Raw genomic sequence first — 26200 nt, 5'->3', positions numbered from 1 at the left:
AAACCAGGCTCCGACCCCCACGTGACACAAACGACTCGGCCATTTGCCCTTCCTGCCTCGGTCCTGTCCTCTGCCGGCTGGTTCACCGACTGGGACAGCGATCAGGACAGCAATGGGCGAGTCAGAGACCGAGCCAGAGTCAGAGCCAGAGGTCGCCGTCGACCAGTCAACAGAAAGTGAGCCGCTCAAGGCGCCGACCATCAAGTGCCCCACACGGGTCTTCCACACCATCGAGTTTCCTGGCTACCTACGCAAGCCATGCTCATCTGCAAGCGACGAATCCGTCCAGGCAGCCCTGGCAACGCTGGGCGGCGTGCCGGCCATCAACAAGGTAAGATATCGGACGAAAGAAGAGGACACGAGGTGGTGCTGTGCAGTATTCCCCCCCAGCAAAGCTTGCCATGAGACAGGCCAAGGACAGCAGCATCCGTTTCCAAGCCTCGATGATCCGCCGGCTCCTTCATCCGTCTGCTCACACATCTGCCGGTTCCCCAGGGCTTCAACGCAGATCCAGGGTCGCTGGTTCTCAACTTCCGCCCGAACAACCCGTTCTCCCATCCGATCACCGGAGACTGCGTCGTTGCATGCAATCTGCTCATGAAGATAACCAAGAAAACCCGCAGAAACAAAGTCACGGGCGAAGTTCAGGTCAAGCACGACTTCTCCTTCATTGGCATTGTGGAAAAAACCTGCCGATTTCGAACCCTGGTGGACTACCAATATAACCCCGGTCCGCAAGACGATGTAACTCGTCTGCGGTATGCGGTCGAGCGCTATGACAGTGAGTGACGGTGGCATTATACGCAGTCGTTTGGGCTCGCAGTCGGACCGTCCTCTCTCGGGTATCAATGAGACTCTGAGCCAAAGTCCCTTTGGACACTCGAGCTCTAGTTTCACGCACCCGCATCAAACCAAGAACATGGATGCAGGCCAGGCGACTCTGAACGATCGCCCCCTCCCTATTCCAATCCATCAGGATCCGGGCCGAGTGGAGCACAACGGCGACCATCCCACAACGGCGAACATCCCACAACTAACCCAGATTCGATCTCTCTAGTCGACGGCATCAACAGATTTTCATTCAACCAAGAGGAAAATGAGCACCAAGAAAGCAGATCGCATCAGATTCCTCCCCCAAGTTTCACGAGGACTGAATGGAGCTATAACTACGAGTAAGTCTCGGGATCAAGGCGGCTCCTCTTGCTGGAGACGTTGGTCACGCAGAGCAAGGAAGTACTCCGAGGTACGCTAATTACTCTTTCCTCCGTAGATACAAGCAAAGTGCCGCATTGGTCAAGGTCTTGGTCGAGAAGGATGGCAAGGTCTGCTAGCGGTGGATGTCGAAGCGTTGGAACGACAGCATGCACAGTCTCACAGCCCTGCGACTTTGCATCATGGGCATGCTGTTGGTGGCTATGCAAATGGACAATGGACAGGGATGCTGACACCTTATCTGACCACCGTCGATCCCGCATCCGGAATGGCCCTGCTGCAAACAGCGCGAGATGAAGATCGTCAAGAAGGACGACTACTTTCAGATCATCCACTTTGTCCTTCCAGAGGGCTTGCAAGGCTCTGTCCTGACCGAGCCGCCTCCTATCGACCTTTCGTCCTTCCCGAAGGGCATCGTCGAGGCTCTCCGCACGCTGTTTTCCGAACGACCTGTCATGACGCGCCAGGCCTTCCTCAACGGACTGTCACCGATGTTCAGGTCGTTGAGCGTAGCAGTGATCAACAAGCTTGTCTGCCAAGTAGCTTTCTTGTGCCTCAACGGCCCGTGGCAGCATTGCTGGATTCGATACGGCTACGATCCGCGCAAGGATCCCCAAGCACGGTTCTATCAGACAATCGATGTGCGATCGGTCCGCTCCGACACTGGTCTTGCGATGCGTGCCCAACGCCGGAGACTCGATCCCTTCATGGTTTCGACTCGGCCTTCGGGGCTCCTCAAGCCGAGCCACTCCAGTGCAAACACCGGGTGGGTGCTTCTCGATTAATGACAGAAGGACGCCGAAACAGATCACCGACAGTCTCCTACTCTCGCCAAGGAGTAGCGACTGCGTCGTCGAGGCTGGGCCCTTTGGCATACACTTAACCCTCCTCCTCCTCGTTTGCTTCACGACACCGTGACTCACAACCCATGATTCCATGGCTCTTGGTTGCCGCTGTCCTCCCTCCTCAAAGACAATTACGCTCACACGTCTTTGATGGAGTATATTTCAGCGGCAGAGCCGCCTATCAGCTGTGCGATCTTCTCGAGCCCGAGCTGAAGGAGCTGGTCGAGTCCACGAAGCACGTCAAGGCCGAATACGGCGGGCTGGTGGGTGGCTGTCCAGAGCGATCGTGAGACAGCTGCCACTGAGTGAGGTCTGCGAGATGCCAAGGGATGCTGCCTAACTGACGTACTCTTCTTCATGCCGATACATGCGCATGTTAACGCAGCGCGATGGATGGTACGATCGCGGACACTTCAATCGGATCCGGCAGTTGCTCAAGTTCAAGATTATGCGACTGCAGGGCCGCGTGACCGACGACTCCTATCCTCAGACCACCGACGATATGGATGTCGACGACAACGACGACGGTGACTACGCTGGCAGCGGCAGCACCGGCGCTGCCAGCACTCGTCGAGACGGGCTGGACAGTGCGGACGCTGTTACTCGCACGCACAGCTCGCTGGGCGGCGGCATGCAAGCCGAGTTCAACAGAAATTTTCCTGCCCACGCCACGGACGAAGGTAAGGTTCGGGCACATCCACGCCGGGATCCGGGTGGCAGCAGTCGATGCACGCGAGCGACGCCGTCTCGGATACCATGTGCATGACCGGCGAGTGTCGCTGACGAAGGCTGCTACTTTCCATGCGCCCCCTGACGACCGCGCGGAATGCGCCGATGACCGCGGTGCATGCATACAGAGTTCTCCGACGGCGATTCAGATGATGTCTACGATGTAGGTGCACGATTGTCCTGGAGCGGTGCGAGCGGGGTTGAGATGAGGCTGAGATGAGGCTGAGATGAGGCTGGGACGACGCCAGCCGAATAATGGCCGCAGTCGACAATCGCATTGTGGGTGAGACGATCCGGCGCCCGGGTCCTAAAGGGCCCTCCGAATTGCCCCCGGCAGATCCTCCACGACAACGAGCACGACGACGACGATGACGATGACGACGACGCAGGCTATCGCGACTGACGATGCCCCAAACAGACGGCGGCCATGGTCGGTGTCTCGCGGCAGCGGCCCTGGCGAGCGAAAGGCGGCACGCCGTGCGAACTTGGCTGGGAAAGGGTGGTGTGTTTGCGCGAGACGCACAAGGCCTGGCGCCGCGGCGCAACGGCCGGAATATGAAACGCGTTCTCGGCAGTGTTCTCGGCAGTGCTCTCGGCAGTGCTCTCGGCTGCGTTCTCTCTCGGCAGTGCTCTCTCTTGTGGGTGTTCTCGCTGGGGTCTCGTCTCGCGGCGCCTCTCTCGCTCGCGCTCTCGCCGCCTCCCCCGTTGCCCTCTCTCGGCCGGCTGCTGTGGCTCCCAATTGCCCCGCTTTTTCTCGGCCTGCTGTTCTTTCTTCATCGTACCGGACCTGTCTGCTGGCTCGCCTGTCCGTCCTGCTGCTGCTGCCGCCGCTGCCTCGCCGGACCTCCCTGCTGCCTGGCCTCTGGAGCGTCTGCCTTCTCTGCCATCGTATTTGTGCTGGCCGGCACTGTCGAGCCTAGATCGAGTCTAACTGTGTGCCGTAACCACAGGTGCGTTACCACCGGACCCGCTCGATCACTCGACCTGCACCGGCCCGACTGATCAGGCATCATCCGCCTGGGCTGGCGCACCGATGTTGCCACCGCTCTATGCAGCATTCTCTCGCTCTCCACTCGCTGGCCTAACCACATTTGCGGCTCTCGGTTTGTCGCCGGCCTGCAGCCATGTCAGAAATTCCCAACCGAAACGGTGCAAAGCTGGGCTACAAGCTCAGCGACTTTGAGCTGCTGAAAACCCTCGGTATGGCCCACCTGCCCTTCCTCTGCCTTCCTCTGCCTTGCTCTGCCTTGCTCGGACACACTGAGCACCTGGTATTCTCTGGCCTCTTGCAAGCGGCGCCCTGTGTGCTTGCACCCAGCGGGTTCTTGCCCGGCCGCCGGGCTGTCGACTTGCCACTTACTCTGCTTTCCTGCTGGTCTGCCGCTGTCGTCTCTGCTGGCTGGACGCCGTCGCAAATCCCACCAACGGACAGGCACTGGCACCTTCGGCCGAGTGTACCTAACAAGATTCAAGGGCACCGAGCAGTATTATGCCATGAAGGTCTTGAAGAAGGCCGAGGTCGTGCGACTAAAGCAGGTCGAGCATATCAACTCCGAAAAGACCATTCTCTCCGAAATCAACTTCCCGTTCATCGTCAACCTGTAAGTTGCGCCTGGTTACCCTCTGCTGCTCTGTCTCGCCAAGCGGCTGCCCTGGTGCGTGGCCGTTGGCACCATCGGCCGTCGTGGCTCTGCTGGCGCCTTGCTACAATACACATCGGGTCTCTCCGTTTGCCTGCAAGCTTGTTACTTGCAGCGTACATACCCGCTGCTGTATCTGTTGCGGCTGTATGGAGGCTGTGTCGATGGAGTGGATGCGTGGTGCCAGACTGCCGCTCTGGACCAACGCCTTCTGTTGTGCCGGTTCCCTGCTCCCAGCCTGTTTGGCGGATCCACCACCATCCCGGCACCCTTCCCTAATCTGCCGGTGGTCTGTTTTCCTTGGCATTGCAAGGCTCTGCACGTTCCAAGACGAAACCAACCTGTATATGCTTCTCGAATATGTTGTCGGCGGCGAGCTGTTCTCACATCTGCGAAAGGCGGGACGTTTCAGCAACGATATGACCCGATTCTACACGGCCGAAATCATCCTTGCCATAGAGTACATGCACTCGCTAGACATCATTTATAGAGATCTCAAGCCCGAAAACCTGGTGAGTCTCGTTCCATGTCGCACCCCTGTCCATCCTGCATGACTGCGTCGCTTTGCCGATCACCACTTTGCCCTGTGCCGCGGTCGCCACCGATGCTTGCTCCCACTCTTACTCTTGTGCATGTGATCTATCGCTGCGACATGGACCCGCTGCGTGTAAACCCTCCGCTGTTACCAGCTGTTGGATGACAAGGGACACATCAAGATCACGGATTTTGGATTTGCAAAGAAGGTTGAAGACAGGTAGGATTTCTACGGCACCCCTACTGTCGTCCGAAATGCCTACATCTTCTCATCCCAATCATGCCTGTGCTCAGAACCTGGACCTTGTGTGGCACACCCGAGTATCTTGCCCCTGAAATCATCCAGAGCAAAGGACACGGAAAGGCTGTCGACTGGTGGGCCCTGGGCATCTTGATCTTTGAGATGCTGGCTGGGTAGGTCTCCCCGATATCTGCTGCATCGCTGGCGATAAAGAGGCACGCTCATGGTATCTGCTATGCCCTTGCCATCGCACACGCACAAGCGCCGGTAGTGTTGGCCGTTTCGCGACCCGAGTTACCACCTCCGTCTGGATCTTCCCGCACTTTCTTGGCATGATCTATGTGCCTTGCTAATCTGCCTCTGGTGCTTTTTGTCCTGCCAATGTCGACGATCGCCTTCAAGCTACCCGCCTTTCTTCGACGACAACCCGTTTGGCATTTACGAGAAGATTCTTGCCGGAAAGATAGTGTTCCCATCCCATTTCGATCCATCCGCCAAGGATCTGATCAAGAAGCTCCTGACTGCAGACAGGACAAAGCGGCTGGGCAATCTGAAGGTGAGTATCTGTCTGAGCCGCTGTTCTCCTTGCGTGTACCTCCGCTCGACACCGCCATTGCAGCCTGTGTTGGGTGAATTCGCCTCGGGGATAACCCTTGATGTTCATGATCACATCCGCTTACCGTTCTGCGCTCGGCACCATCCCTCCGCAAACGATCCAGGCTGGCTCTGATGATATCAAGAAGCACAAGTGGTTCCGGGGCGTTGAGTGGCAGGTGTTGCTGAACCGGGCCATCCGAGCACCCATCGTTCCCGTTTGCTCTCACCCCGGCGACACTCGAAACTTTGACAACTATCCCGAAGTATCCGAGGAAGAGCAGCGAATCGTGGGTGTGGATCCGTACAAGCATCTATTCAAAGTAAGCGCTGGCTGGCTGTACTTTTTGCTCCGCTGTTGCCTGGACACCGACGCAGCGTTGTGTAGCTGCAGCAGTGCTCGAGCCGTGTCCCTGACCCCTTGCCCATACTAACATACGTCGTAACTCCGCACACCAGGACTTTTAATGTAATTTTCTTTGTTCTTCCTTTGGTATTTCTTATGAACTGATAGACTTTTGACCCTGTTATATTATTCTTTGTTCCAAACCCCCATCCTCAGTTGATTTCGGCCTGTCTCTCGTTGAGAGCTGCCATCACCTCTCACCCTCCATATATGCCTTGTGCCTTGCTCCTGGTGCAGGGTCCTTGAAATGGTTTTGTGTCGTCTGTCTTTGCCATGCCGGCTCCGCTCTTCCCCTCCGTTACTCTCCCTTCGTTGCTCCCTTTGTTACTCCCTTCGTTACTCTCCCCCTCCGCTCCCATCCCAGCCTCTCCCGGGCTGTCCTCCCTTCCTCTTTCCAACCCCCCCCCTATCGACGTCGTGGGCAAACGTGCTCTCTTGAATCGAACGCCGACACTGATAGCGCTTGCCTGGTCCTATGAGCAAGCCCCTGGATACGGGACTGTCTCGTTCCGTTGTTTGGAGAACCGGGACACCAGAGAATGAATTGTGGCCGTCTTTGACTGCGTTGAATCAATAGAGAGGCCATGCGCCTTCCCCTCCCCCATCAATCCGTATGTCCGCTTCTCCATCGGTTCGACCATGCTGCCTGCCCTGGATATCGTGATGCTGCGGTCGTGGGTGCTGGCACTTCGTTGAATCCCGCGACAGAATGGCCTGGCTGGTCAAGCCGGCTCGAGCCGCATACCAAAAAAGGCACAATTGAATGCCGCCTCCGCCCCACCCCGCCCTCGCTTTCTGCAAACAGGTCCAGGACCTGCTTCGATCTGGCTCGCCACTGCGCTGTCTCATCTCAGGCCCCCTTGCACCAGCTGCCCTCTTGCATCAGTGCCAGCCCAAATCGCATCCGCACCAGCAGTCTCTCCGTTTCGGTCTAAAGGAATGCTCGGAGGAATGTCTTTCGAACACGCCGTGCTTGCCAATTTGACCCAGTGTCTTGCCCACGACCATGACGTCCGCCTCGCCGCCGAAACAAGCCAGCTGGAGCTAGAGAAGAACCCAGGTCAGCGACAATATCCTCGTTTCGTCGGCCACCCCGGAAACGACACGGGAGTCTCGAAAGATCTGGATTGAGCGCCTTCCACCGCAACACTCACCGTCTTCAAAACTGCCCTTCGACCTCGCAGAGTATCCCAAGGTTATCGTCAAGGTCATCTTGGGTGCCGATCTGGGATTCCCAGAACGTCAGATATCCTTTTTTCATTTCCGTCGGTCCGCGGGTGCTCAGTATGAACGATCGATTTCAGACAGTTGCGCCATTTTCCTTGACTCGCCGACCTGCCCTCAATCCCGCCGCCACCGTCTGCCCCCACCTCATCTCCAACCTGGCACCGTCGCGGATGCTCTCCCCCTTGCTTTTGCTCTAACACCTCGCAGCATTTACCTTGAAAAAGTACATCGACCGGCACTGGTCCACCGAGAGTGAGACCTTCTCGGAATTCGAGACTTCCACTGAGGTGCGTCAGCAAACTCTGCAACACTTCCTCCAGAAGCACCCTGTCCTCTGACCGAGCTTCAACGAGCCAAGTTGCCTCTAACTTTGCTGTTTCCCCGATGCCGCCGTCCCCCAGACCAAGGAGTTCATTCGCACCAATCTCTTGAATGGTCTCGGACTTGACATCAGCCGACTCCGAGTTGCTACAGTGCGTCCGTCCGCCTGCTTTGTCGTTCGCGCCGACACATTTACAATAGCCATTTGTACCAACCACTCTCTGTGCTTGTGTCCGTAGGCCTACTGCATCTCCACGATCGCGTCCTATGACTGGCCCGACGCTTGGCCAACACTCTTTGACTCGCTGATTGCGGGTATGAAAAGCGGCAATCCGCATCTTGTGCATGGTACCATGCGAGTGCTCGACGAGTTTGTCCGCGAGGAGCTCTCCGAGCAGCAGATCCCGTTTATCGTGCCCGTGCTTCTTCCGGAGCTCTACACGGTATTCTGTCAAGACCAGGTAACCAAGGCATCTACAGTCACGGGGCGAGGCAGCATGGACGAGTTACTCGGAGTCATCTTGGTGGCAATGTCTGGCATCGGGCGACATCACGCGACGGGCTCGAAAGTGGGCTCCTCGTCCAGCATTCCCTTTTGACGCTCCGGGCTGTATTCAGGTCTACGAGCCCAGCATCCGGGCCCGTGTGGTCTCGATCCTGCACGACTTTATCCAAAACCTGGAAACAGTCAAGGACGAGTATCCTGAGGCAATCGCTGCCTACCTGACCCCGATGCTGCCTGTCTGGATCGAAGTCTTTCGAGCGTCGCTGGCAGAGACCCAAGTCGGCGCCGAGACCCTCTGGATCAGGAATGAGATCTTCAAGGCAAGTTTTGCTCGGTCGGCTGTGCAGTGCAGACCATGCCTGGCCTCACTAATCCGGGTGCATTACCCGGATCCACGGTCGTTAACAAGCTCGAATCCGATTGACATGACAGACTCTCAAAGTGCTTGTGCGGGGCTTTGACAAGATCATGAGGCCCTACCTGCCCCAGCTGCTGGAAGGCGTGTGGACACAGCTGGTTGCGCTCAGAGCCGAATACGTCGAGACGGTTGTGCAAGGCGAGGCCGTCTCGGAAGCCATGGATTCGGATGGCGAAGTCATTTCGACCTCGTCGCTCGTCTGCGGCCTCTTTGACCTCATCCAGCAGTGCGTTCCAAAGCGCTCTGTTGTGGCGGTGTTCAGGGCGAACGTCCCCGCAGGCTCCGCGGCCGCCCCAAGCGAGTTTCTGTGCCGCCTACTCGAAGTGGCGCTCTCTTATCTCCAGATCACCAATGATCAGGTCTGTGACTTTGCGGCTGCCATTGGCGTGCCGTTTGCGTGTCTTTGGCGGCACTGCTTTGACGAGCACGGACTTATCGGTGACTTCTGGTCCATAACCACCCGTTCCCAGATCGAAACGTGGGAATCCGACACGAGCCTCTTTATCCAGGAAGAAGAGGACGAAGGTTTCGCTTACAATCCCCGCATTGCTGTTCAAGAGCTTGTTCATGTAAGGGCTGTCTGGAGATATGCGCGGACGGCCAGTACCAACCCTCGCCTGCTGTGTTCGATACCACTGTCCTCGTTCGCACTGATATATGCACGTCCATTTGGGAGTGCTTTGGTCTTGCACGGAGTACCTCTTTGGTGCCGACACTCGAGCTGATTCATTTGCTCTGTGTATGGTACTTTCACGATCCCAAAGGAATTGCTGGCCCATTACCGACTCGAGACTCTGATTGCCCTCGGTGGTGCAGTCCGCAGCGGACTGGTTCACTCTGCAGAAATCAAATCAGCCAGCAACCCCATCTGGTAGGATCTCGGTGCTTGTGCTGTATGTCCTAAATCGCCCTCTTGCTTTGTCTGGCTGGCTGTCTCTCTGTTAAAAGCGCACCAGGCATTTGCATCGGTTGATCGCTGACGCCTCTCCTTGCTGCCAGGTGGAGGCTCACTGAGGCATGCCTGCTCATCTTTGGTCGGGCCGCGGACGATGTCCAAGATGCAATCCTCGCCGGAGAATTCACCTACGATCTCAAGGGTCTCTTTGATCACATTGTTCTGGAGAGCCTGCGAGCCAACGGTAAGCTTGGCTGTCACACTCTGTACCAAACCACTTGGACCGCGCGACTCTGGCTAACCGCTTGGCCATGTACCTGCGCAGATTCTCCCTTCCTGCAGGGTCGCGCCCTTTGGTTCTCTGCACAGTTTTCGTCCCAGCTGCCTCCGGAACTCTTGAATCTCTATGTCACCGCAGCTGTGGACTCGCTCAAGTCGCCCAATTTCTGTGTGCGAGTCTCGGGCCTCCGAGCCCTTCGTCAGTATGTGGCCGGTGCCGCAGATAGAGAGCCTCACGACCTGTGGTCAATGTTACCTCAAGCATATCGACTCGTAGATGGCCAACGATACAGGCGTCGCTAACTCATCTGCTCTATTGCATGCCGGCTGTGTCTTCCAGATTCTGCGACGAGTGCAGCCGCGAGCTTCTCTATCCCCATGTGTCTGTCATCATCGAGCAGACTATCCCCATGGCTCAGGGTGGAAGCGAGTACACGGTGTGCCTTGTCCTTGATACCCTCACGGTTGCAGTCAAGGTGGGTTTTCGTGCTGTCCAGTGCTGTCCAATACTGTCCAATCCGTATTTCGCTGGCGATTCGGCATCGGATAAGACACCACTCTTGACCCATTCCTACCCTTCCAATCGGACAAATATTTGACCAGATCAACGAGGCCGTGACGGCAGAAAAGGGCGTAGCCATCTGCAACCTGATCTCGTCTGTCTGGACGCTCCATACCAATGGTGAGTGGAAAGAGTGCAATGCTGTCGCCAACTGCCTTGCTCACAACAGCAGCTACATATGGTCATACGTCAGTCACTTCGACAAGACTGCTGACAGCCAAGTGACGAATGCTTCCAGATCCCATGATGACCACGACGGTGCAGGATCTGTTCGAGTGCCTTGCGTCCAACAAACTGCTCCACCCACAGCTTGAAAAGACTCTCCTGCCTGTGCTTCACACAGCTTTGCTCAGCAGCGAGCTAGAGTCCGGTGTGGTTGCGGTATGTCTATGCTAGTTCGGCCATCTCTCCGGCGATCCTGCGCGCACAAAAGTGACAGATTATAGATTCTCGGATTGTGTGTCTGACTGATATGCGCTGATTATCCAGGCCGCTCTGGAAATGGTCGAGATTCTGCTCAAGCAGGCCCCCGTGCCCATTGCCCCTGCTTATGTTCAGCAAGTGTTCCCTCACGTCATGCATCTGCTGCTCGTGACCGAGGACCACACCATTATGCAGGTGCGTCGGTCGTATCGACTCATACCCGAGCAACCAAATACCCAACCGCAGCTCGGTGGTCGGATGCACATACTAACCATGATCGTGATCTCCGCTCACCGTCGTTCGGTTGCTGCCAAGCCAGGTTGGGCAAGAGCTCCTCAAGGTTCTCGTTAGCAAAGACACACACGGTGTCGCTCATTGGTCAGATGGCACCAAGTCGGGCCTCGATTATATCATGCAATTTATTGCGAAGCTGTTGCACCCCACACAGGCCGAGACGGCCGCGGTGTTTGTTGGTGACCTCATCAGCAAGCTGATCCTCAAGGTGAGCTGGCGGACCAGCATCCAACCCGCGACTGTCCGCAGCTATCGCGGTTTGTGGACCAAGAAAGTCTCTGCCGGCGAGTTTGCCTGACTGATCCCCTCCCTCATCCATTGCCTCAGGCTGGAGCCGAGCTCGCATCTGTGTTGCCTGAGCTGTTGAAGGCAGTTGCCCAGCGTCTCGCGACGGCTCAGACGCCAACATTCATCCAGGTGAGTTCTTATTCCCTTCGTGACCAGTGGTCGCTGTCCCCATCGTCCAACTGGTCTGACATAGGCTGCTCCGCAGTCCCTTGTGATCGTGTTTGCCCATTTGATCCAGTCCCAGCTGGAGAAAGTGGTCGAATTCCTGGACGGACTGCTTGTTGGTGGCCAAAAGGGTCTTGCGATCCTTCTGAAGACTTGGTGTGAGCACTATGACTCCTTCCAGGGATCGTATGCACTCAAAGTCAGGTGAGCTACAAGCGCTAGATTGATAGAATATCGTCGAAGCGGCGCGTCGTAACACTGAAAGCATCGCCCATCGGGCGGGACTTCTCTTGAAGCACCGCACATAGTCCCTGCATCGTGCTGACCCTCGTATCGTTTCTTTCCTTGCTGTTGTAGCGCCACGAGTTTGACCAAGCTCTTTGAGTCGAGCGACCCTCGTATCCAGAGCATCGCGGTGCGTGGCGACCTCGTTGCCACCACCTCAGGTACTGTGGCTGTGTGCAGAAGTAATCTTGACAGTACCCGTCTCTGTCGGACACCGCTATTGTCCGTCGCATGTGGCCTCACATCTGTTCCCCGGACGGCCTGTTCTCCATGTGACGCTCAGGCATCAAGACAAGATCTCAGGCAAAGAAAGGTGCGAATCTGCTTCTTGGTATACGAGCACAGCAAATCAGAGCCTCCGTGGCGCTGGGTTATAACCGGCTACCCCTTCGGAACTTTGTTCTGTAGCTCCGGAGGTCTACACCTCAGTTCCTTTCCCAGCCAAGGTCATCAAGCTTATGCTGCACGATCTGATCAACATGCGAGACATCAACGCTCAGGACGACAAAGTCGCTTCGGCTTTCTTGAACGGAGACGGGTTTACGGTGAGTCCTGTGGGTAGCGCTGCGGTGCGTGAGTCGAAGGCTTGATCACAAGATTCAACTACCTTTATCTGGCCGAGTGATGGGGCTAACGGGCAGCACTGTTGTACTCGATGCAGGATGACGAAGACGACGACGACGAATATGGCGACTCCTCTTTGGGCAGCATCGAGAAGCGCTGCCATCTTGTCGGTAATGTGAACAGCCATCATGTCCGGGCAGCAGTATTTGGGTGCCATCGAATAGGGCGTTGAGGGGCGTGAACCCATTGTGAGCGGGAACCCTACCTTGGAAACAGTGGGTCCTGTGGGTGTGTCGATGGTAGCAAGTTTATTGCTGGTGCTAAGGAGCCTATCGCAACCCAGATCTCGCTATGGATGACAGTGCCATTGAGGATGAAGCCGACGACGACATTGCCAAAGATCCGGTCTTTCTTGTGAACTTGGAGGTAACCGAGACTTACATCGGCAGGCTCTTGGGGGACACAGAGTATGTGCTGACTTGTTTCTTGGATGCCAGGATCACATTCTTCGATTCTTCAAGAGTGCCTACCAGCAGAACACGAACAACTTCCGATGGCTGTGCGAGCAATACTTGAGCGAAGCTGAGAAGCAGCAACTCACGGCTCTGATCCAGTGAGGCTGCTTAGTGGCATGCATTGGCTCGGCTTGTGTTATCGCTCCTGGGACTTGCGAATAGCCAGCGACCCGAGCCACCGTCCACACACCAATGGGCGTAATACATCCCGCCAGCTTTCAGACACCTTGTTGCGTCTTGACTCCCTGCTTCATGAGAGGAGCTGCAGAGGCCGTTTGTGCCGTGTCCAGCCGCTCGTCGATGAGTGGACTTGGTCGTATCTCTCGATCAATGCGTGCGGTCGGACTTGGCTGTCGATTAGGATCGATGAGTGTAATAACCAGCAATAGTTCCGCTGCAGAGCAAAGTTGTTTGGCATTGCATTCGTGTAAAAAGACATGGCAGTCAGTAAGGCTATCGATTCGAGACACGACAATCGCTCCTCCGGCTGGGCTGTCCATAATGTTGCGCGCCCGACATGCCAGGGGCCGGAATTGCCGATGCAAAAGCAGTCTGGTGTGTTCATGGCGTCGAATACTCACAAAACGACTGCAAGACCCCGAACATGTAAAATAGCCTCATGCCCATAATCAGCTCGATCAGTCCAATAGTGTACACAAAGGTGCCGAGCAGGGTAGAGCAGAGAATGATCCGGCACTGGCTCCGGAACAGTTTTGCTTTCATTGCCGATGGAGGCGGCTGAGGAGATGGCTGGAGTTGGAGCAGGAGCTGAGACGGCCGCGGAGAAGCCGAAGTTGCCAGCGTCGCTGGTAAATCGGGCAACGGGCCCGATACCGATCCGCGAGCCCGAGCCACCGAGAGCCGAAAGGCAGACAGTAATCCTGGTGTTGAGGAAGGGGCTTCATCGGGTGGTGAAGACGGCCGTGCCTGCAGGTTGTTGAGGATCCGCACGAGCTGGATGCTGACGGCGAGTTGGACGATGATCCAAAAGACATCCAAGACTGCAATTGCGATGCTCGTGTTGATATTTGGCAAGACCCAGGCACATGTGTCTAACGCCGAGAGACCGAGTCAGCACTCGCCCGTCATAGAACAAAGCGCCAGCATGGGCGAGTGATCGACTGCGTACCAAAGAGACGGTAGTAAGTCCAAATGAAGACTTGGTAGATGCCCAGAGACAGCCCCATCATTATCCAGGTTGCTTTCCGGGCTATGCTGCTTTGAAGACGCGAGAGTTGGATCGTCCTGAAGACAAGAAAGCCACACTGGAACGCCGTCTGGTGGGAAAGAGGTCATGGGCGGATTGCTGGTGAGAATGGGCCCGGGATTCCGGCCAAAGCTGGCTGCCAGAACCACACTTGCCTTGAGGGAGAACACCATATCGGAGAACCAGTGCAGCCACGCTACTTGACACGGCGTTGCCGTAGCCCACATCGGGGTTATCCACAGAACGAACAGGCCCAGACACCCGCTGTAGATCATATATGCGAGGAGATTCTCAAGTAGCCTTGTCGAGATATGGCCTCGCTCCAAAATCATCAGAATCAGCAAGGAGCAGAAGCATGGGAATCCGCCATAGTCTTCGGTCTGTTCCAGGACACTGGTCGCCGCAGAGAGATTTGGATCCATGTGGATCGTGTTGGGCAACGACGGAAGAGGGAGAGGGAGAGGGAGAGAAAGGAACAGAATCTGTCTCGGCCAGATTCAAGAAACGATTCAGAGGCTCGACGATAGGATGCGTGCAACTCTCGAGGAAAGTATTTGCATATGGTCGAAATCAACCTATCGATGGCTCCCGCCTCGTCAGATCCAGATCAATCAGTTTTGGATCGGGACCACACCACCGCTTGGCCGACCAGCCGACATCTGCGTACATATGTAGCCAGCGGCAGCCAGGATCGACCAAGCGCCGATCACAATCTCGCAGACAATAATACCATATGTGTCTCGCTGCTCTGCGCTGGACGGGCTCCCATCCTCGCTTAGGGATGTATGTGTTGAATGTATTGGGTGAATTGAATGTATTGGATGTATTGAATGTATTGGATGTCAATACGACACAACTCATTCACCACCGCTTCAACGGAACCGCCTTGCGAGTCAATTGTGTGGCACCGTGGTGTGTGGAGTGAGTGCTCGCGGTACAGTTTGCTTGACCGTTCTGTTTGCAGGGTCATGATTGCGACATGGGTGCTTGGATATGGGACATGGGAGTGCCTCGGAATTCAGGTTCATTTGCCGAGTTCCTTGAGGTTACGAATGGCATATTCATGACCTTGGTCCGCGGACTTGCGATACCAGTAAATGGCGGTACCAATGTCCTTGGGAACGCCTTCACCACTTTCGTAGCAGTCGCCGAGATCATACTGTCCATATCGATTGCCCTGCTCAGCCGACTTGCGGAGCCACTCGATTGCCTTGGCGTTGTTCCGAGGAGCCCCAATTGCGTTCCAGTAGTAGCGACCAACCTTCCACTGGCCGTAAGAGTTGCCTTGGTCGGCTGACTTGTAGTACCACTCGAATGCCTTCTTGTAGTCACTCGATACCTTTCCGCTACGGTAAAGGTACTCGCCAACCCAGTACTGACTATCACTGTGGCCGTCGGTGGCGAGTTGCTCAAAGATGCCCGCTGCCTTCTTCTCGTCTTTTGCGGTACCGAATCCAAGAGATAAACAGACACCCATAAGATGCTTACACAGCCAATCGCGGTCCGATCCCAGCTGGCACAGCGAGAAGAACTTGCAGGACGCGGGCGAGTCAGATGAGGCCGTATTCCACCTTGCCAGACACTCGGCCTCTCCAAACTTGAACCCATCCGATTCATTATCTCGGATGATCTTGATGCCCTTCTGCTGATCTTGTTGTGTGCCCCGGCCGAAGTAGTACATCCACCCGACCATGTGCGTGGCAATGGGCTTGAGAACGGGATCGGTGGACCTGCTACTGACTTCCTCCCAGAACCAGAAGGCATAGTGATCGCTCTGAGGAATTTCCTGGCCGATCAGCGCAAACCAAGCCATCTGGAAGGATGCCTCGAGGTTACCGCGGTCGGCGGCGGCCCCGAAGAGCTGGGCGGCGAGCTTCCAGTCGCTGTGGTGAGCTGGGAGGCCCTCCGAGACCAACTTGGCCGCTTCGAGACAGGCAGCGGGATCACCTTGCTTTGCGCGCGAGACAAGTTGATCAGGCAGGCGGTGGATGGCATTGTTGATACCTTCGAACGTGAGCTCGGCATGGCTGCTAGGTTGGGATGGGGAGTAATTATCCACACTGAGAGTGGTGAAATTGCTTGAAACCTGACTGATAGCTGGGGCCTTGGCAGTGGCGGGAGCGGAAACGGCAGGGGCAGCGGCTCGGTTGTATGGCTGGAGAGCGGCAAGGATGTCAGGGAAGGCAGGGCGATCTGCGGGATCTTGGGCCCAGCAGCGCTCGATAAGGGCCCAGACATCGTCGGGAATGCCATTGAATCGCTTGGGACGCTTGTGCTGGATGAGCTGCGACAGGATCTGGAATGGCTTCATTGCCTGGCCGTTTGCAGTGACCCAGACTGTGATGACCAGCATCACAACGGACCAATGAGATTGTCCCGCATGCTCTCGCCCTCCGCACCAATCATGAGTCCCCACGTGTTTGTTTGCCCCCATGCATGAGCACGCGCCGTTGCCACCCGCGTCTACTGGTTTCCTGCCTCCCCCACCGCTCGGCACATGTCCCCGGGCTGTGCCAAGCCTCTCTCGCTTGCACACCAGCCACTCTCGCACCCCCTTCTCGCTTCTCTGTGATGCTCCACCCTTCTCGCCCACTTTTGCCCCTCGACCTTCTCCCGGTCTATAAATAGCCCTGCATGTCTGAGCCTATGTTGAACACCAGTTCGAACAAAACTTGTTCTTTGGTGTTCGGGGCTAAAAGCTAATAAAGCTCATACCAAGCACTTGGTCTTCGTCCTTGCGCTTGTTCACTCCTTACACTTTGTTCGAACTCTCTTCTACTGATACCACCTGCTTGGTATCTTCCGCTCCTAGCCCCGCCCCTTTCCTAGTCCTGTCCGAACCTCAAGCACACTTGTGTCTGAGCCCTCTTCGCTCTCCTGTTCTTGAACCTCCTCGCTTTTTTTTTTTTTTTTTTTTTTTCCCAGTCCCAGTCCCAGTCCCGCCATGGATCCTGCCCTCGTGGACCGCCTCCGTGCCTTGGAGGCCGAGCTCGCCGAGCTCCGGACAGCTCGCGATGCTCCTGCCGCTGGGTACAGCGTGCAGATGCCGGACCGTTACGACGGTAACCGGCAAGGGTTCCGGGCATTCGTAAATCAGTGCAAACTGTATATACGAATGCAGCCCCACCGGTTCCCTGCTGACCCGATTAAGGTCGGATTCGTCATTAGTCTGCTCACTGGACCGGCTCTCCAGTGGGCGACTCCGATGCTTGAGATGGGTGATCCCCGACTCAACTCTTTTGGCGATTTCCTAGAACGCTTTTCCAAAGTGTTTGACGACCCTGATCGGGCCAGGACTGCCGAGTCAGTGATCACCACACTGTCTCAGGGCAACCGCCCGTGCGCAGTCTATGCATCCGAGTTCCTTCGTATTGCCGCCGATACGACTTGGAACGACGGTGCAAAGATGTGATGACCAGCATCACAACGGACCAATGAGATTGTCCCGCATGCTCTCGCCCTCCGCACCAATCATGAGTCCCCACGTGTTTGTTTGCCCCCATGCATGAGCACGCGCCGTTGCCACCCGCGTCTACTGGTTTCCTGCCTCCCCCACCGCTCGGCACATGTCCCCGGGCTGTGCCAAGCCTCTCTCGCTTGCACACCAGCCACTCTCGCACCCCCTTCTCGCTTCTCTGTGATGCTCCACCCTTCTCGCCCACTTTTGCCCCTCGACCTTCTCCCGGTCTATAAATAGCCCTGCATGTCTGAGCCTATGTTGAACACCAGTTCGAACAAAACTTGTTCTTTGGTGTTCGGGGCTAAAAGCTAATAAAGCTCATACCAAGCACTTGGTCTTCGTCCTTGCGCTTGTTCACTCCTTACACTTTGTTCGAACTCTCTTCTACTGATACCACCTGCTTGGTATCTTCCGCTCCTAGCCCCGCCCCTTTCCTAGTCCTGTCCGAACCTCAAGCACACTTGTGTCTGAGCCCTCTTCGCTCTCCTGTTCTTGAACCTCCTCGCTTTTTTTTTTTTTCCCAGTCCCAGTCCCAGTCCCGCCATGGATCCTGCCCTCGTGGACCGCCTCCGTGCCTTGGAGGCCGAGCTCGCCGAGCTCCGGACAGCTCGCGATGCTCCTGCCGCTGGGTACAGCGTGCAGATGCCGGACCGTTACGACGGTAACCGGCAAGGGTTCCGGGCATTCGTAAATCAGTGCAAACTGTATATACGAATGCAGCCCCACCGGTTCCCTGCTGACCCGATTAAGGTCGGATTCGTCATTAGTCTGCTCACTGGACCGGCTCTCCAGTGGGCGACTCCGATGCTTGAGATGGGTGATCCCCGACTCAACTCTTTTGGCGATTTCCTAGAACGCTTTTCCAAAGTGTTTGACGACCCTGATCGGGCCAGGACTGCCGAGTCAGTGATCACCACACTGTCTCAGGGCAACCGCCCGTGCGCAGTCTATGCATCCGAGTTCCTTCGTATTGCCGCCGATACGACTTGGAACGACGGTGCAAAGATCTCGTTCTTCCGACTTGGCTTGTCGGATGATGTCAGAGACGAACTTTCGCGAGTTCGCCCTCTGCCACGAGATCTGGAGGAGTACATCGAGCTTTGTAACGAGCTCGATGCACGAATCCGCGAGCGCCGTCAAGAGCGCCGAAGCACGCCTGCCCGCTACCGGTCTTCCCAGTTCGCCTTTGGTTCCGCCTCCGCTGCCGTTCCCGCCATCGCTCCCGCGCCCGTCCTCGCTCCGCCGCACCCCTCCTACATTGTTTCTGTTAGAGTCCGGAGGGGACTCAACGGCAAAAGAAGAAGTGAGCTCGAAGTGAGCTCAGGGAAGGCAAGGGTAAAGTCCGAAGTGGACTCGGAGAGGGAGCGAGGGAAGCAAAGATCCGTTCAAGATAAGACTTGTCTCGAAATGAGACGTGAGGAACACTCAGAGAATAAAGTAGAAGGCACTTTATTTAGTCCTATTTTGAACGCTGAGGTTCGACTACACATCGCGGGGGTCAGGCTATTTATAGACAAGTCCGGACTTGGCAGCGAAGGGCGGCCAAGGGAGGGAAAAGTGGGCGATCGAGCAGGGCGAAGGGGGCGATGCACGAACGAGGGCCGAGAAGGACCACCGAGACAGGCAGAGAACCAAAGCGAGGGAGGCGCAAGCAAAAGCGAAGCACCTGGCAGGAGAAACGTGCAAAGGCGAAGCAATGTGACTCAACGTCCAAGAAGCGGATTGGTCAAGTATAAGGTTGGGGCAAATGCATGCGAGATGAACAAGAGATCGGGGCGGTCAGGCAGGTCATGAGTCACCGGTGGTGGGACACATGACCGGCAGCCGAATTGCAACCAATCGCAGCAAGGCGCGTGCACAAACAAACCGGCGCGTGCGAAGAAGACAAAGGAAGCGGAGCAGCGCGGGGAAACGGAAGTGCGGAAGGAGCGGAAATGGCAGGCAAAAGGCGGAAAATTGGAGGGGAACTGCAAAGCTACACACAAACAAACAGAAAGGCAAAAGAACAGCCAAGTGTGCAGTCAAAGTGGAGAACAAGCAGAAGCTATCCCTAACATCATCCCCTTCCTTAGCGACGAACTCCGGGCGTCGCCTTCGGCTTTGAGGGATAGCGAAGGTGGAAGTCAGCAACAAGATCAGTGGCGTGGGAAACATTGGCAGCGGGCTCCCAAGACCGGTCAGTCTCGGAATAGCCCTTCCACTGAACCAAGTACTGTAAGCGACCACGGAAGAGCCGAGAATCGAGAACAGTCTCGACCTCAAACTCTTCCTGGGAGTCAACAAGAATGGGTGGAGGTTCGGGTTGGGTGAACTCGGGAACAATGTCCTTCGTTCGGGGTTCAAGGAGGGATACATGAAAGACGGGGTGGACTTTGAGTGTGGAAGGGAGTTTAAGTTCAAAGGCAACGGGGTTGATGCGGCGAAGAACTTTAAAGGGGCCAAGCTTTTTCTGATCAAGCTTGTTGGAGGGACGAAGGGTGCGGATGTGGCGACGATCAAGAAAAACGAGGTCGCCAACGGAGATGTCGGGAGTGGGGAGACGGGATTTGTTGGCCTGCAAAGTGTAGGACTCTTGGGCAACCCGGAGGTTGGCCTTGAGATCCTCGAGAACGGTCTGAAGTCGGTCGACACGTTCTTCGGCAGAGGGCACAACAGAAGGATCACGGATGATGGAGGGATCAAAAATGGGGTGATGGCCATGGACTGCAAAGAAGGGAGTCATGCCAGTGGAGGTGTTTTCCGAGTTGTTGTAAGTGAACTCGGCAAGGGGAAGGTGAAGGGTCCAGTCGTCTTGCAGGTAATTGCAATGGATACGCAAATACTGCTCGATGACCTGGTTGAGAACCTCGGTCGAACCGTCGGTCTCGGGGTGGAAGGCAGAAGAAAGGGAAATCTTCGTCTTCAGAAGCTCATTGAAGCGCCTCCAGAAGGCCGAAGTAAACTGAGTTCCTCGGTCCGAAACAATAGACCGGGGACAACCATGCAAGCGGAAGATGTGGGAGAGGAAGAGTTCGGCGGTTTGCTCGCCTGTAACCGTCTTCGTGGTGGGCACAAAGTGTGCTTGTTTGGACAGGCGGTCCTTAACCACGAAGATGGAGTCAAAGCCGTTCGAAGGTGGGAGATCCGTGATGAAGTCCATCGACAGGTCCCACCAACGTTCGGAAGGAACGGGGAGAGGGTGAAGTAAACCATAAGGGGAGTGACGGGACGGCTTGGCTCGCTGGCACGCTTCACAATTAGCAATGAAGCGACGCACAGACTTACGAAGCCGGGGCCAGTGAAAGTCCCGGGAGATGAGCTCAACGGTCTTGGCAAGACCAAAGTGACCAGCGGCAGCGGAGCAGTGACGTTGCTCAAACACTTTGAGCTGGAGCTCGGGGGAAGGGACAACGATCAGGTCTTTAAAGTAAAGGAGACCGTCACGGAAGGAGTAATCGCCATCAAGACGTTTGGCGTTGAAGTCAGAAAGAAGGGAACAAGAAAGGGTGGCAGCTCGAATCTCGGAAAGAAAATCGGGGTTCGAGCCGATAACGGTGATGCTGTCGAGAGAAATAGACTCGAACAGCTGAAGGAAGTTGGTGGAGTGGAGGGAGTCACCAGGCTTTATCTCAAAGTCAGAACGGCGACTGAGAGCATCGGCTTTGGTGTTGAGGCGACCAGGGCGGTGGTAAATGCGAAAAGCAAAATCAGAAAGGAATTGGGCCCACCGGAACTGGCGGCGAGAAAGTTGGGAAGCGGAAGTGAACCGGGTGAGGTTCTGGTGATCAGAGAAAACAAGAGTGGGATGATCGGGGTCGGCAGCCATCAAGTAATGACGCCAGGCAGTAAAGGAATCGACAATAGCAAGGAGCTCTTTGTCGTGGGTGTCATAATTCACCTCGGCGGGACGGAATTGCCGAGAGTGAAAAGCAACGGGGTGAAGAGCGCCGTCAGGGTCAAACTGGGAAAGGACGGCACCCAGAGCAAAGTCAGAAGCATCGGGCTCGATGACAGCGGGTTTGGAGAAATCAAAGTAACGAAGAATAGGTGCGGAAGTGAATGAACGTTTAAGAGAATCAAAAGCCTCTTGGGCCTCGGGAGACCAAGAGAAGGTGGAGGATTTGGTGGTGAGTGAAGTCAAAGGACGAGCAAGTGCGGAAAAGTCCTTGACGAAGCGGCGGTAAAAGTTTGCGAAACCAATAAAAACTTGGATGTCGCGAGCAGAAGAGGGAACAGGCCAAAGGGAAACGGCCTCGACCTTGGCAGGGTCCATTTTAATGCCATCGGCAGAAATGATCATGCCGAGAAAGTCAACTTCAGAAAGGTCAAAAGAACACTTGGCCGGATTGACCTTAAGAGAGTGTTCACGAAGGCGAGAAAGAACAAGCTTAACATGCTCCTCATGCTCCAGGGGATCTTTTGAGAAGATCAGGATGTCGTCAAGATAAATGACAACACAGACACCAAGGAGGTCCGAGAAGATGTCGTTCATAAAAAACTGAAAAGCAGCGGGGGCATTCGAAAGACCAAAGGGGATAACATTGTACTCGTAAGAGCCAGATTTGCAAACAAAAGCAGTCTTCCACTCATCGCCCTTCTTGACACGAACCAAGTGGTAAGCATCAGGAAGGTCAAGGTGTGAGAAGACGCGGGCAGAAGAAAGTTTATCCAGAAGATCCTGGAAGAGGGGAAGAGGGTAGCGGTTCTTCTTCGTGATGGCATTGAGGCCCCGGTAGTCGACGCAAAGGCGAAGACCACCATTGGGCTTCTTCACGAAGAAGCAGGGAGCACCAACGGGAGAAGAGGATTTGGAGATCCAACCACGTGCGAGGGCGTTGGTCAGATACTCCGAAAGAGCAGATTCCTCGGCCGGGGACAAAGGATAGACTTTCCCCGGCTTTGGCAAACGAGGTTCCTTTCCATCCTCGGTCCGTACAAACTCAATAGACAAGTCATACGGACGGTGAGGAGGCAAGGAAGAAGGAGGGTCAGACTTGAGGCTGAAAACGTCGCCAAACTCATTGTATTTGAGCGGGACACCTCGAGAGTCAACAGGGGTGCCAGACTCGGCATACACCTTCGTCGTGAGCACGGACCTTATCGACACCGTAGGATACGTCTCCGGCGAAGGAGGACGGATATCCATTTGGGCAGCGAAAATGTCGAGCTTGTCTTCCCGTGCAAGACGGAGAAGACTCGCCGCATTAACGAGCTCAATGTCGGGCGAAGATAAAGCCGTTGGCTCTTCAGAAAGCGAAGCAGAGTCAAGGCGGGAAGAAAGGGAAGGCGAAGTGCCAAAGGAGGGAACCGGTGTAAGGGAAGGACCGGAGGGAGGAGTCAAAGGCGAAGTGCCCGAAGGGGGAGGCGAATAGCCGGAAGGGGACGAAGTGTCCAAGGAGGAAGCAGAGACATCCGCGAGGATGTGTCCATCAGCAAGGCAAGAGGGATCGGAGAACGAAAGGGAGAGGGACTTCCAATTGACAACTGGATTATGCAAGCGCATCCAGGGAAGACCAAGAGTGATGGGAGTGGTGGAGAGTCGAGTCACAAGAAAAGAAATCGACTCGGTGTGGGAACCAATGGTCAACGTCACAGGAACGGTTTGGAAACGAATGAAACCGGCCGAAGAACCATCAGCAAGGGAAACGGAGTAGGGAGTAGAAAGAGGGATAAGAGAGAGTTTATGGAGATCCGCAAAGGCAGGATCAATGAGGGCAAGAGCGGTGCATCCATCATCAATAAAGACAGAAAGGGAGATGGAGACCGGGCCAGAAAGACTCATGACGATAAGAGTGGCCGGAAGAAGAAGCTTATCGTCCGATAATGACGAGTCAAAGGGGAAGATGTTCGTATCGCCGAACAGACCACCTCGCTTACTTGCGAGGTGCTGCTCGGCTGTGGGCATTTCCCGAGTTCCGTTTGACCAGAACCGGGCACTGCTGAACATCGCGACTGCCGGGACAAGACTTTTCCCCGCAGTACAAACAGAGACCCTGCTCACGACGTCGCTTTTTCTCGACGTCGGAGAGCTTAGCAGGGCGGACCGAGACAGAGTCAAGGTCCATGGGAGTGGGTGCAGAAGAGGAGGAAGAAGAAACATGCGCGGGAGAATGGTGGTGATGGGGAGCAGAGCGAGAAGAAGGAGGAGGAGGCTGGGAACGGGAGGAGACCTTGAGACGATGAAGGGCATCGTCGTACTCGACCGCTGCCTTGATCAACTCGGGCAAGGAAGCGGGAGCGGGGCGGAGACCGATCAGGTGGAACTTGACTTCCGACTTCAGACCCTCCTTGAAGAAGTGCATCTTGGTGGGTTCATCAGTCTGGACGCGGGCGGCGAGCTGGACGAAGCGGGTGGCGAAGGCTTGGCAGGACTTAAGTTGAACCAAGCGCTTGAGGTCGTTGAGGGCCTTATCTTGCGAGGAGGCCGTGTCCTCACCGAAGGTCGACTTGAGGGCAACTTCAAAATCCGCGAAGGAAGCCGGGAAGCGGTTGGCCATGTAGAATGCGGCCTCGTACCACTTGAAGGCTTCACCGCGGAGGAAGGAGGTGGCGTACAGGACCTTCTGGCGCTCGGGCGCGAAGAAGGCGGGATCGGCGAGGAAGACGAGGTGGCACTGGGCGAGGAAGGCCGTCGTCTCGTCGCGGGAACCTAGGAACTCCTTGGGCTTGTTCACCTGGTAGACCTGACGGGGCGCGGCGGCGGGAGCTTGCAGATCTTGGATCTGACGATGGAGAGCAGCGTTCTGGGTCATGAGGGCGTTCATACGCTCCTCCATGCGCGCCAGATACGCATTCAAATCTGCAGGGGGTGCAGCAGGCTCAGCCATCGGATCGACGAGGGAAAGAGAGGCGAAAGAAGAAGAAAGGCCGGAAAGCCAAGAGGGAGCGTTCAAAATGATGTTAGAGTCCGGAGGGGACTCAACGGCAAAAGAAGAAGTGAGCTCGAAGTGAGCTCAGGGAAGGCAAGGGTAAAGTCCGAAGTGGACTCGGAGAGGGAGCGAGGGAAGCAAAGATCCGTTCAAGATAAGACTTGTCTCGAAATGAGACGTGAGGAACACTCAGAGAATAAAGTAGAAGGCACTTTATTTAGTCCTATTTTGAACGCTGAGGTTCGACTACACATCGCGGGGGTCAGGCTATTTATAGACAAGTCCGGACTTGGCAGCGAAGGGCGGCCAAGGGAGGGAAAAGTGGGCGATCGAGCAGGGCGAAGGGGGCGATGCACGAACGAGGGCCGAGAAGGACCACCGAGACAGGCAGAGAACCAAAGCGAGGGAGGCGCAAGCAAAAGCGAAGCACCTGGCAGGAGAAACGTGCAAAGGCGAAGCAATGTGACTCAACGTCCAAGAAGCGGATTGGTCAAGTATAAGGTTGGGGCAAATGCATGCGAGATGAACAAGAGATCGGGGCGGTCAGGCAGGTCATGAGTCACCGGTGGTGGGACACATGACCGGCAGCCGAATTGCAACCAATCGCAGCAAGGCGCGTGCACAAACAAACCGGCGCGTGCGAAGAAGACAAAGGAAGCGGAGCAGCGCGGGGAAACGGAAGTGCGGAAGGAGCGGAAATGGCAGGCAAAAGGCGGAAAATTGGAGGGGAACTGCAAAGCTACACACAAACAAACAGAAAGGCAAAAGAACAGCCAAGTGTGCAGTCAAAGTGGAGAACAAGCAGAAGCTATCCCTAACAGTTTCCGAGCCCATGCAAGTGGACTCTGCCGTCTCTGGACCCCTGACCGCCGAGGAGAAACAACGCCGCCGCCGCTTTGGACTCTGCCTGTACTGTGGCAAGAAGGGCCACTTGGTACGAAACTGCCCCGTCAAGTTTGGATCTACCAGAGCTACCGGACCGCCCCCTGGACCTCCCGGCCCGAGGATCATCCGCACCATCGTTTACGAAGATGGAGAAGTGCAAGACTTCAGTTCGGGAAACGACCAGGCCCGGTTCTAAGTGAAGGCCTTGAACCGGAGCCGTGCCCACCGCCTTCCGAAAGTGAAGACATTGGTAAGGTGCCTTTGGTAAGTACTGGGGAAGCAGTGATGTGCGGACAGCTTCGCCTTGCCTCTGGACCGGCGGACACTCTCAGCTCTGGCATAGTACCCGTGGCACCTCTGGTGTCACTGGGAACTGCACCTCATCCACAGGTGCAAATACCTGAGCTGTCCTGCCAACCCTCGGCAAAGTTAACTGTCTGTGCTAGCCGCAACCCTGGTGCCGAAGCTGGTACCGAACCAAAGTCTTGTGTTTCGTCTGTTCGTCGTTGCTCGTTGGTTGTTCCCGTCGCTGTTCGTCTTCCTTCTGGTGATTCTCTGTCGTGCGAAGGACTTGTCGATTCTGGTGCCTCTGGCAACTTTATCGACGAGGACTTTGTTGCTCGACACTCTGTCCCCACCTGCTCCAAGGCTTCGCCCTTGGCAGTGGAAGGCGTGGATGGTAAGCCGCTGTCGTCTGGCCCCATCCTCCGCGAGACTGCTCCACTCGAGGTGATTCTCGGGGACGTCTCGCAACGCCTTCGGTTCGATGTGATCAGGTCTCCACATCAACCACTTATCCTTGGCTTTCCTTGGTTGCGCACCGCCGAGCCCAAGATTGTCTGGTCTCGCGGTCTTCTT

The 26200-nt window shown here is 55.8% G+C and overlaps 5 protein-coding genes across 5 annotated transcripts; 3 read left to right on the top strand and 2 right to left on the bottom strand.

Annotated features, from left to right (window-relative positions):
• Window positions 1-79: 79 nt before the first annotated feature.
• On the top strand, window positions 80-3447 carry BJ171DRAFT_493540 (RNA polymerase III transcription factor IIIC subunit-domain-containing protein). The gene is made up of 9 exons (XM_053109919.1): window positions 80-331; window positions 496-781; window positions 1058-1172; window positions 1271-1322; window positions 1500-1978; window positions 2185-2320; window positions 2443-2737; window positions 2915-2949; window positions 3124-3447. The coding sequence occupies exons 1-9, from the start codon at window positions 113-115 to the stop codon at window positions 3187-3189; spliced, it is 1683 nt and encodes a 560-aa protein (XP_052969773.1). The 5' UTR covers window positions 80-112; the 3' UTR covers window positions 3190-3447.
• Window positions 3448-3910: 463 nt separating this feature from the next.
• BJ171DRAFT_578812 (camp-dependent protein kinase) lies at window positions 3911-6263 on the top strand (the record flags this gene model as incomplete). The annotated part of the gene is made up of 8 exons (XM_053113920.1): window positions 3911-3986; window positions 4219-4387; window positions 4740-4938; window positions 5116-5180; window positions 5255-5374; window positions 5604-5757; window positions 5921-6118; window positions 6255-6263. The coding sequence occupies 8 exons, from the start codon at window positions 3911-3913 to the stop codon at window positions 6261-6263; spliced, it is 990 nt and encodes a 329-aa protein (XP_052969772.1).
• Window positions 6264-6996: 733 nt separating this feature from the next.
• BJ171DRAFT_493532 (armadillo-type protein) lies at window positions 6997-13167 on the top strand. The gene is made up of 24 exons (XM_053109918.1): window positions 6997-7261; window positions 7386-7447; window positions 7629-7715; window positions 7830-7901; window positions 7989-8210; window positions 8368-8574; window positions 8687-9031; window positions 9143-9241; window positions 9437-9543; window positions 9672-9811; window positions 9893-10049; window positions 10187-10322; window positions 10450-10528; window positions 10647-10789; window positions 10898-11026; window positions 11151-11333; window positions 11453-11542; window positions 11619-11782; window positions 11936-12024; window positions 12147-12176; window positions 12272-12408; window positions 12525-12597; window positions 12771-12853; window positions 12925-13167. Exons 1-24 carry the CDS (start codon window positions 7141-7143, stop codon window positions 13042-13044), a joined length of 3075 nt encoding a protein of 1024 aa, XP_052969771.1. The 5' UTR covers window positions 6997-7140; the 3' UTR covers window positions 13045-13167.
• Window positions 13091-14571, bottom strand: BJ171DRAFT_596682 (uncharacterized protein; the record flags this gene model as incomplete). The annotated part of the gene is made up of 4 exons (XM_053114696.1): window positions 13091-13336; window positions 13524-13994; window positions 14072-14187; window positions 14399-14571. 4 exons carry the CDS (start codon window positions 14569-14571, stop codon window positions 13161-13163), a joined length of 936 nt encoding a protein of 311 aa, XP_052969770.1. The 3' UTR covers window positions 13091-13160.
• Window positions 14572-14928: 357 nt separating this feature from the next.
• On the bottom strand, window positions 14929-16144 carry BJ171DRAFT_565951 (uncharacterized protein; the record flags this gene model as incomplete). The annotated part of the gene is made up of 2 exons (XM_053113377.1): window positions 14929-16064; window positions 16097-16144. The coding sequence occupies 2 exons, from the start codon at window positions 16142-16144 to the stop codon at window positions 15174-15176; spliced, it is 939 nt and encodes a 312-aa protein (XP_052969769.1). The 3' UTR covers window positions 14929-15173.
• Window positions 16145-26200: the final 10056 nt, after the last annotated feature.

The sequence above is a fragment of the Polychytrium aggregatum genome (assembly GCF_025602895.1).
Source record: "Polychytrium aggregatum strain JEL109 chromosome Unknown BJ171scaffold_7, whole genome shotgun sequence".
Taxonomy (NCBI): Eukaryota; Fungi; Chytridiomycota; class Chytridiomycetes; order Polychytriales; genus Polychytrium; species Polychytrium aggregatum.
This window is presented reverse-complemented; position numbering and strand designations above follow the sequence as displayed.

What these genes read in the sequence shown, in the direction of transcription:
- BJ171DRAFT_493532 (XM_053109918.1), top strand. Translation starts at nt 7,141, where the DNA reads ATGCTCGGAGGAATGTCTTTCGAACACGCCGTGCTTGCCAATTTGACC. An exon ending in CCCTCACGGTTGCAGTCAAG is followed by an intron (nt 10,323 to 10,449) that starts GTGGGTTTTCGT and finishes ATATTTGACCAG; the next exon opens with ATCAACGAGGCCGTGACGGC. An exon ending in TCTTTCTTGTGAACTTGGAG is followed by an intron (nt 12,854 to 12,924) that starts GTAACCGAGACT and finishes CTTGGATGCCAG; the next exon opens with GATCACATTCTTCGATTCTT.
- BJ171DRAFT_493540 (XM_053109919.1), top strand. Translation starts at nt 113, where the DNA reads ATGGGCGAGTCAGAGACCGAGCCAGAGTCAGAGCCAGAGGTCGCCGTC. An exon ending in TGCGGTCGAGCGCTATGACA is followed by an intron (nt 782 to 1,057) that starts GTGAGTGACGGT and finishes CGATCTCTCTAG; the next exon opens with TCGACGGCATCAACAGATTT. An exon ending in TGCCCACGCCACGGACGAAG is followed by an intron (nt 2,738 to 2,914) that starts GTAAGGTTCGGG and finishes GCATGCATACAG; the next exon opens with AGTTCTCCGACGGCGATTCA.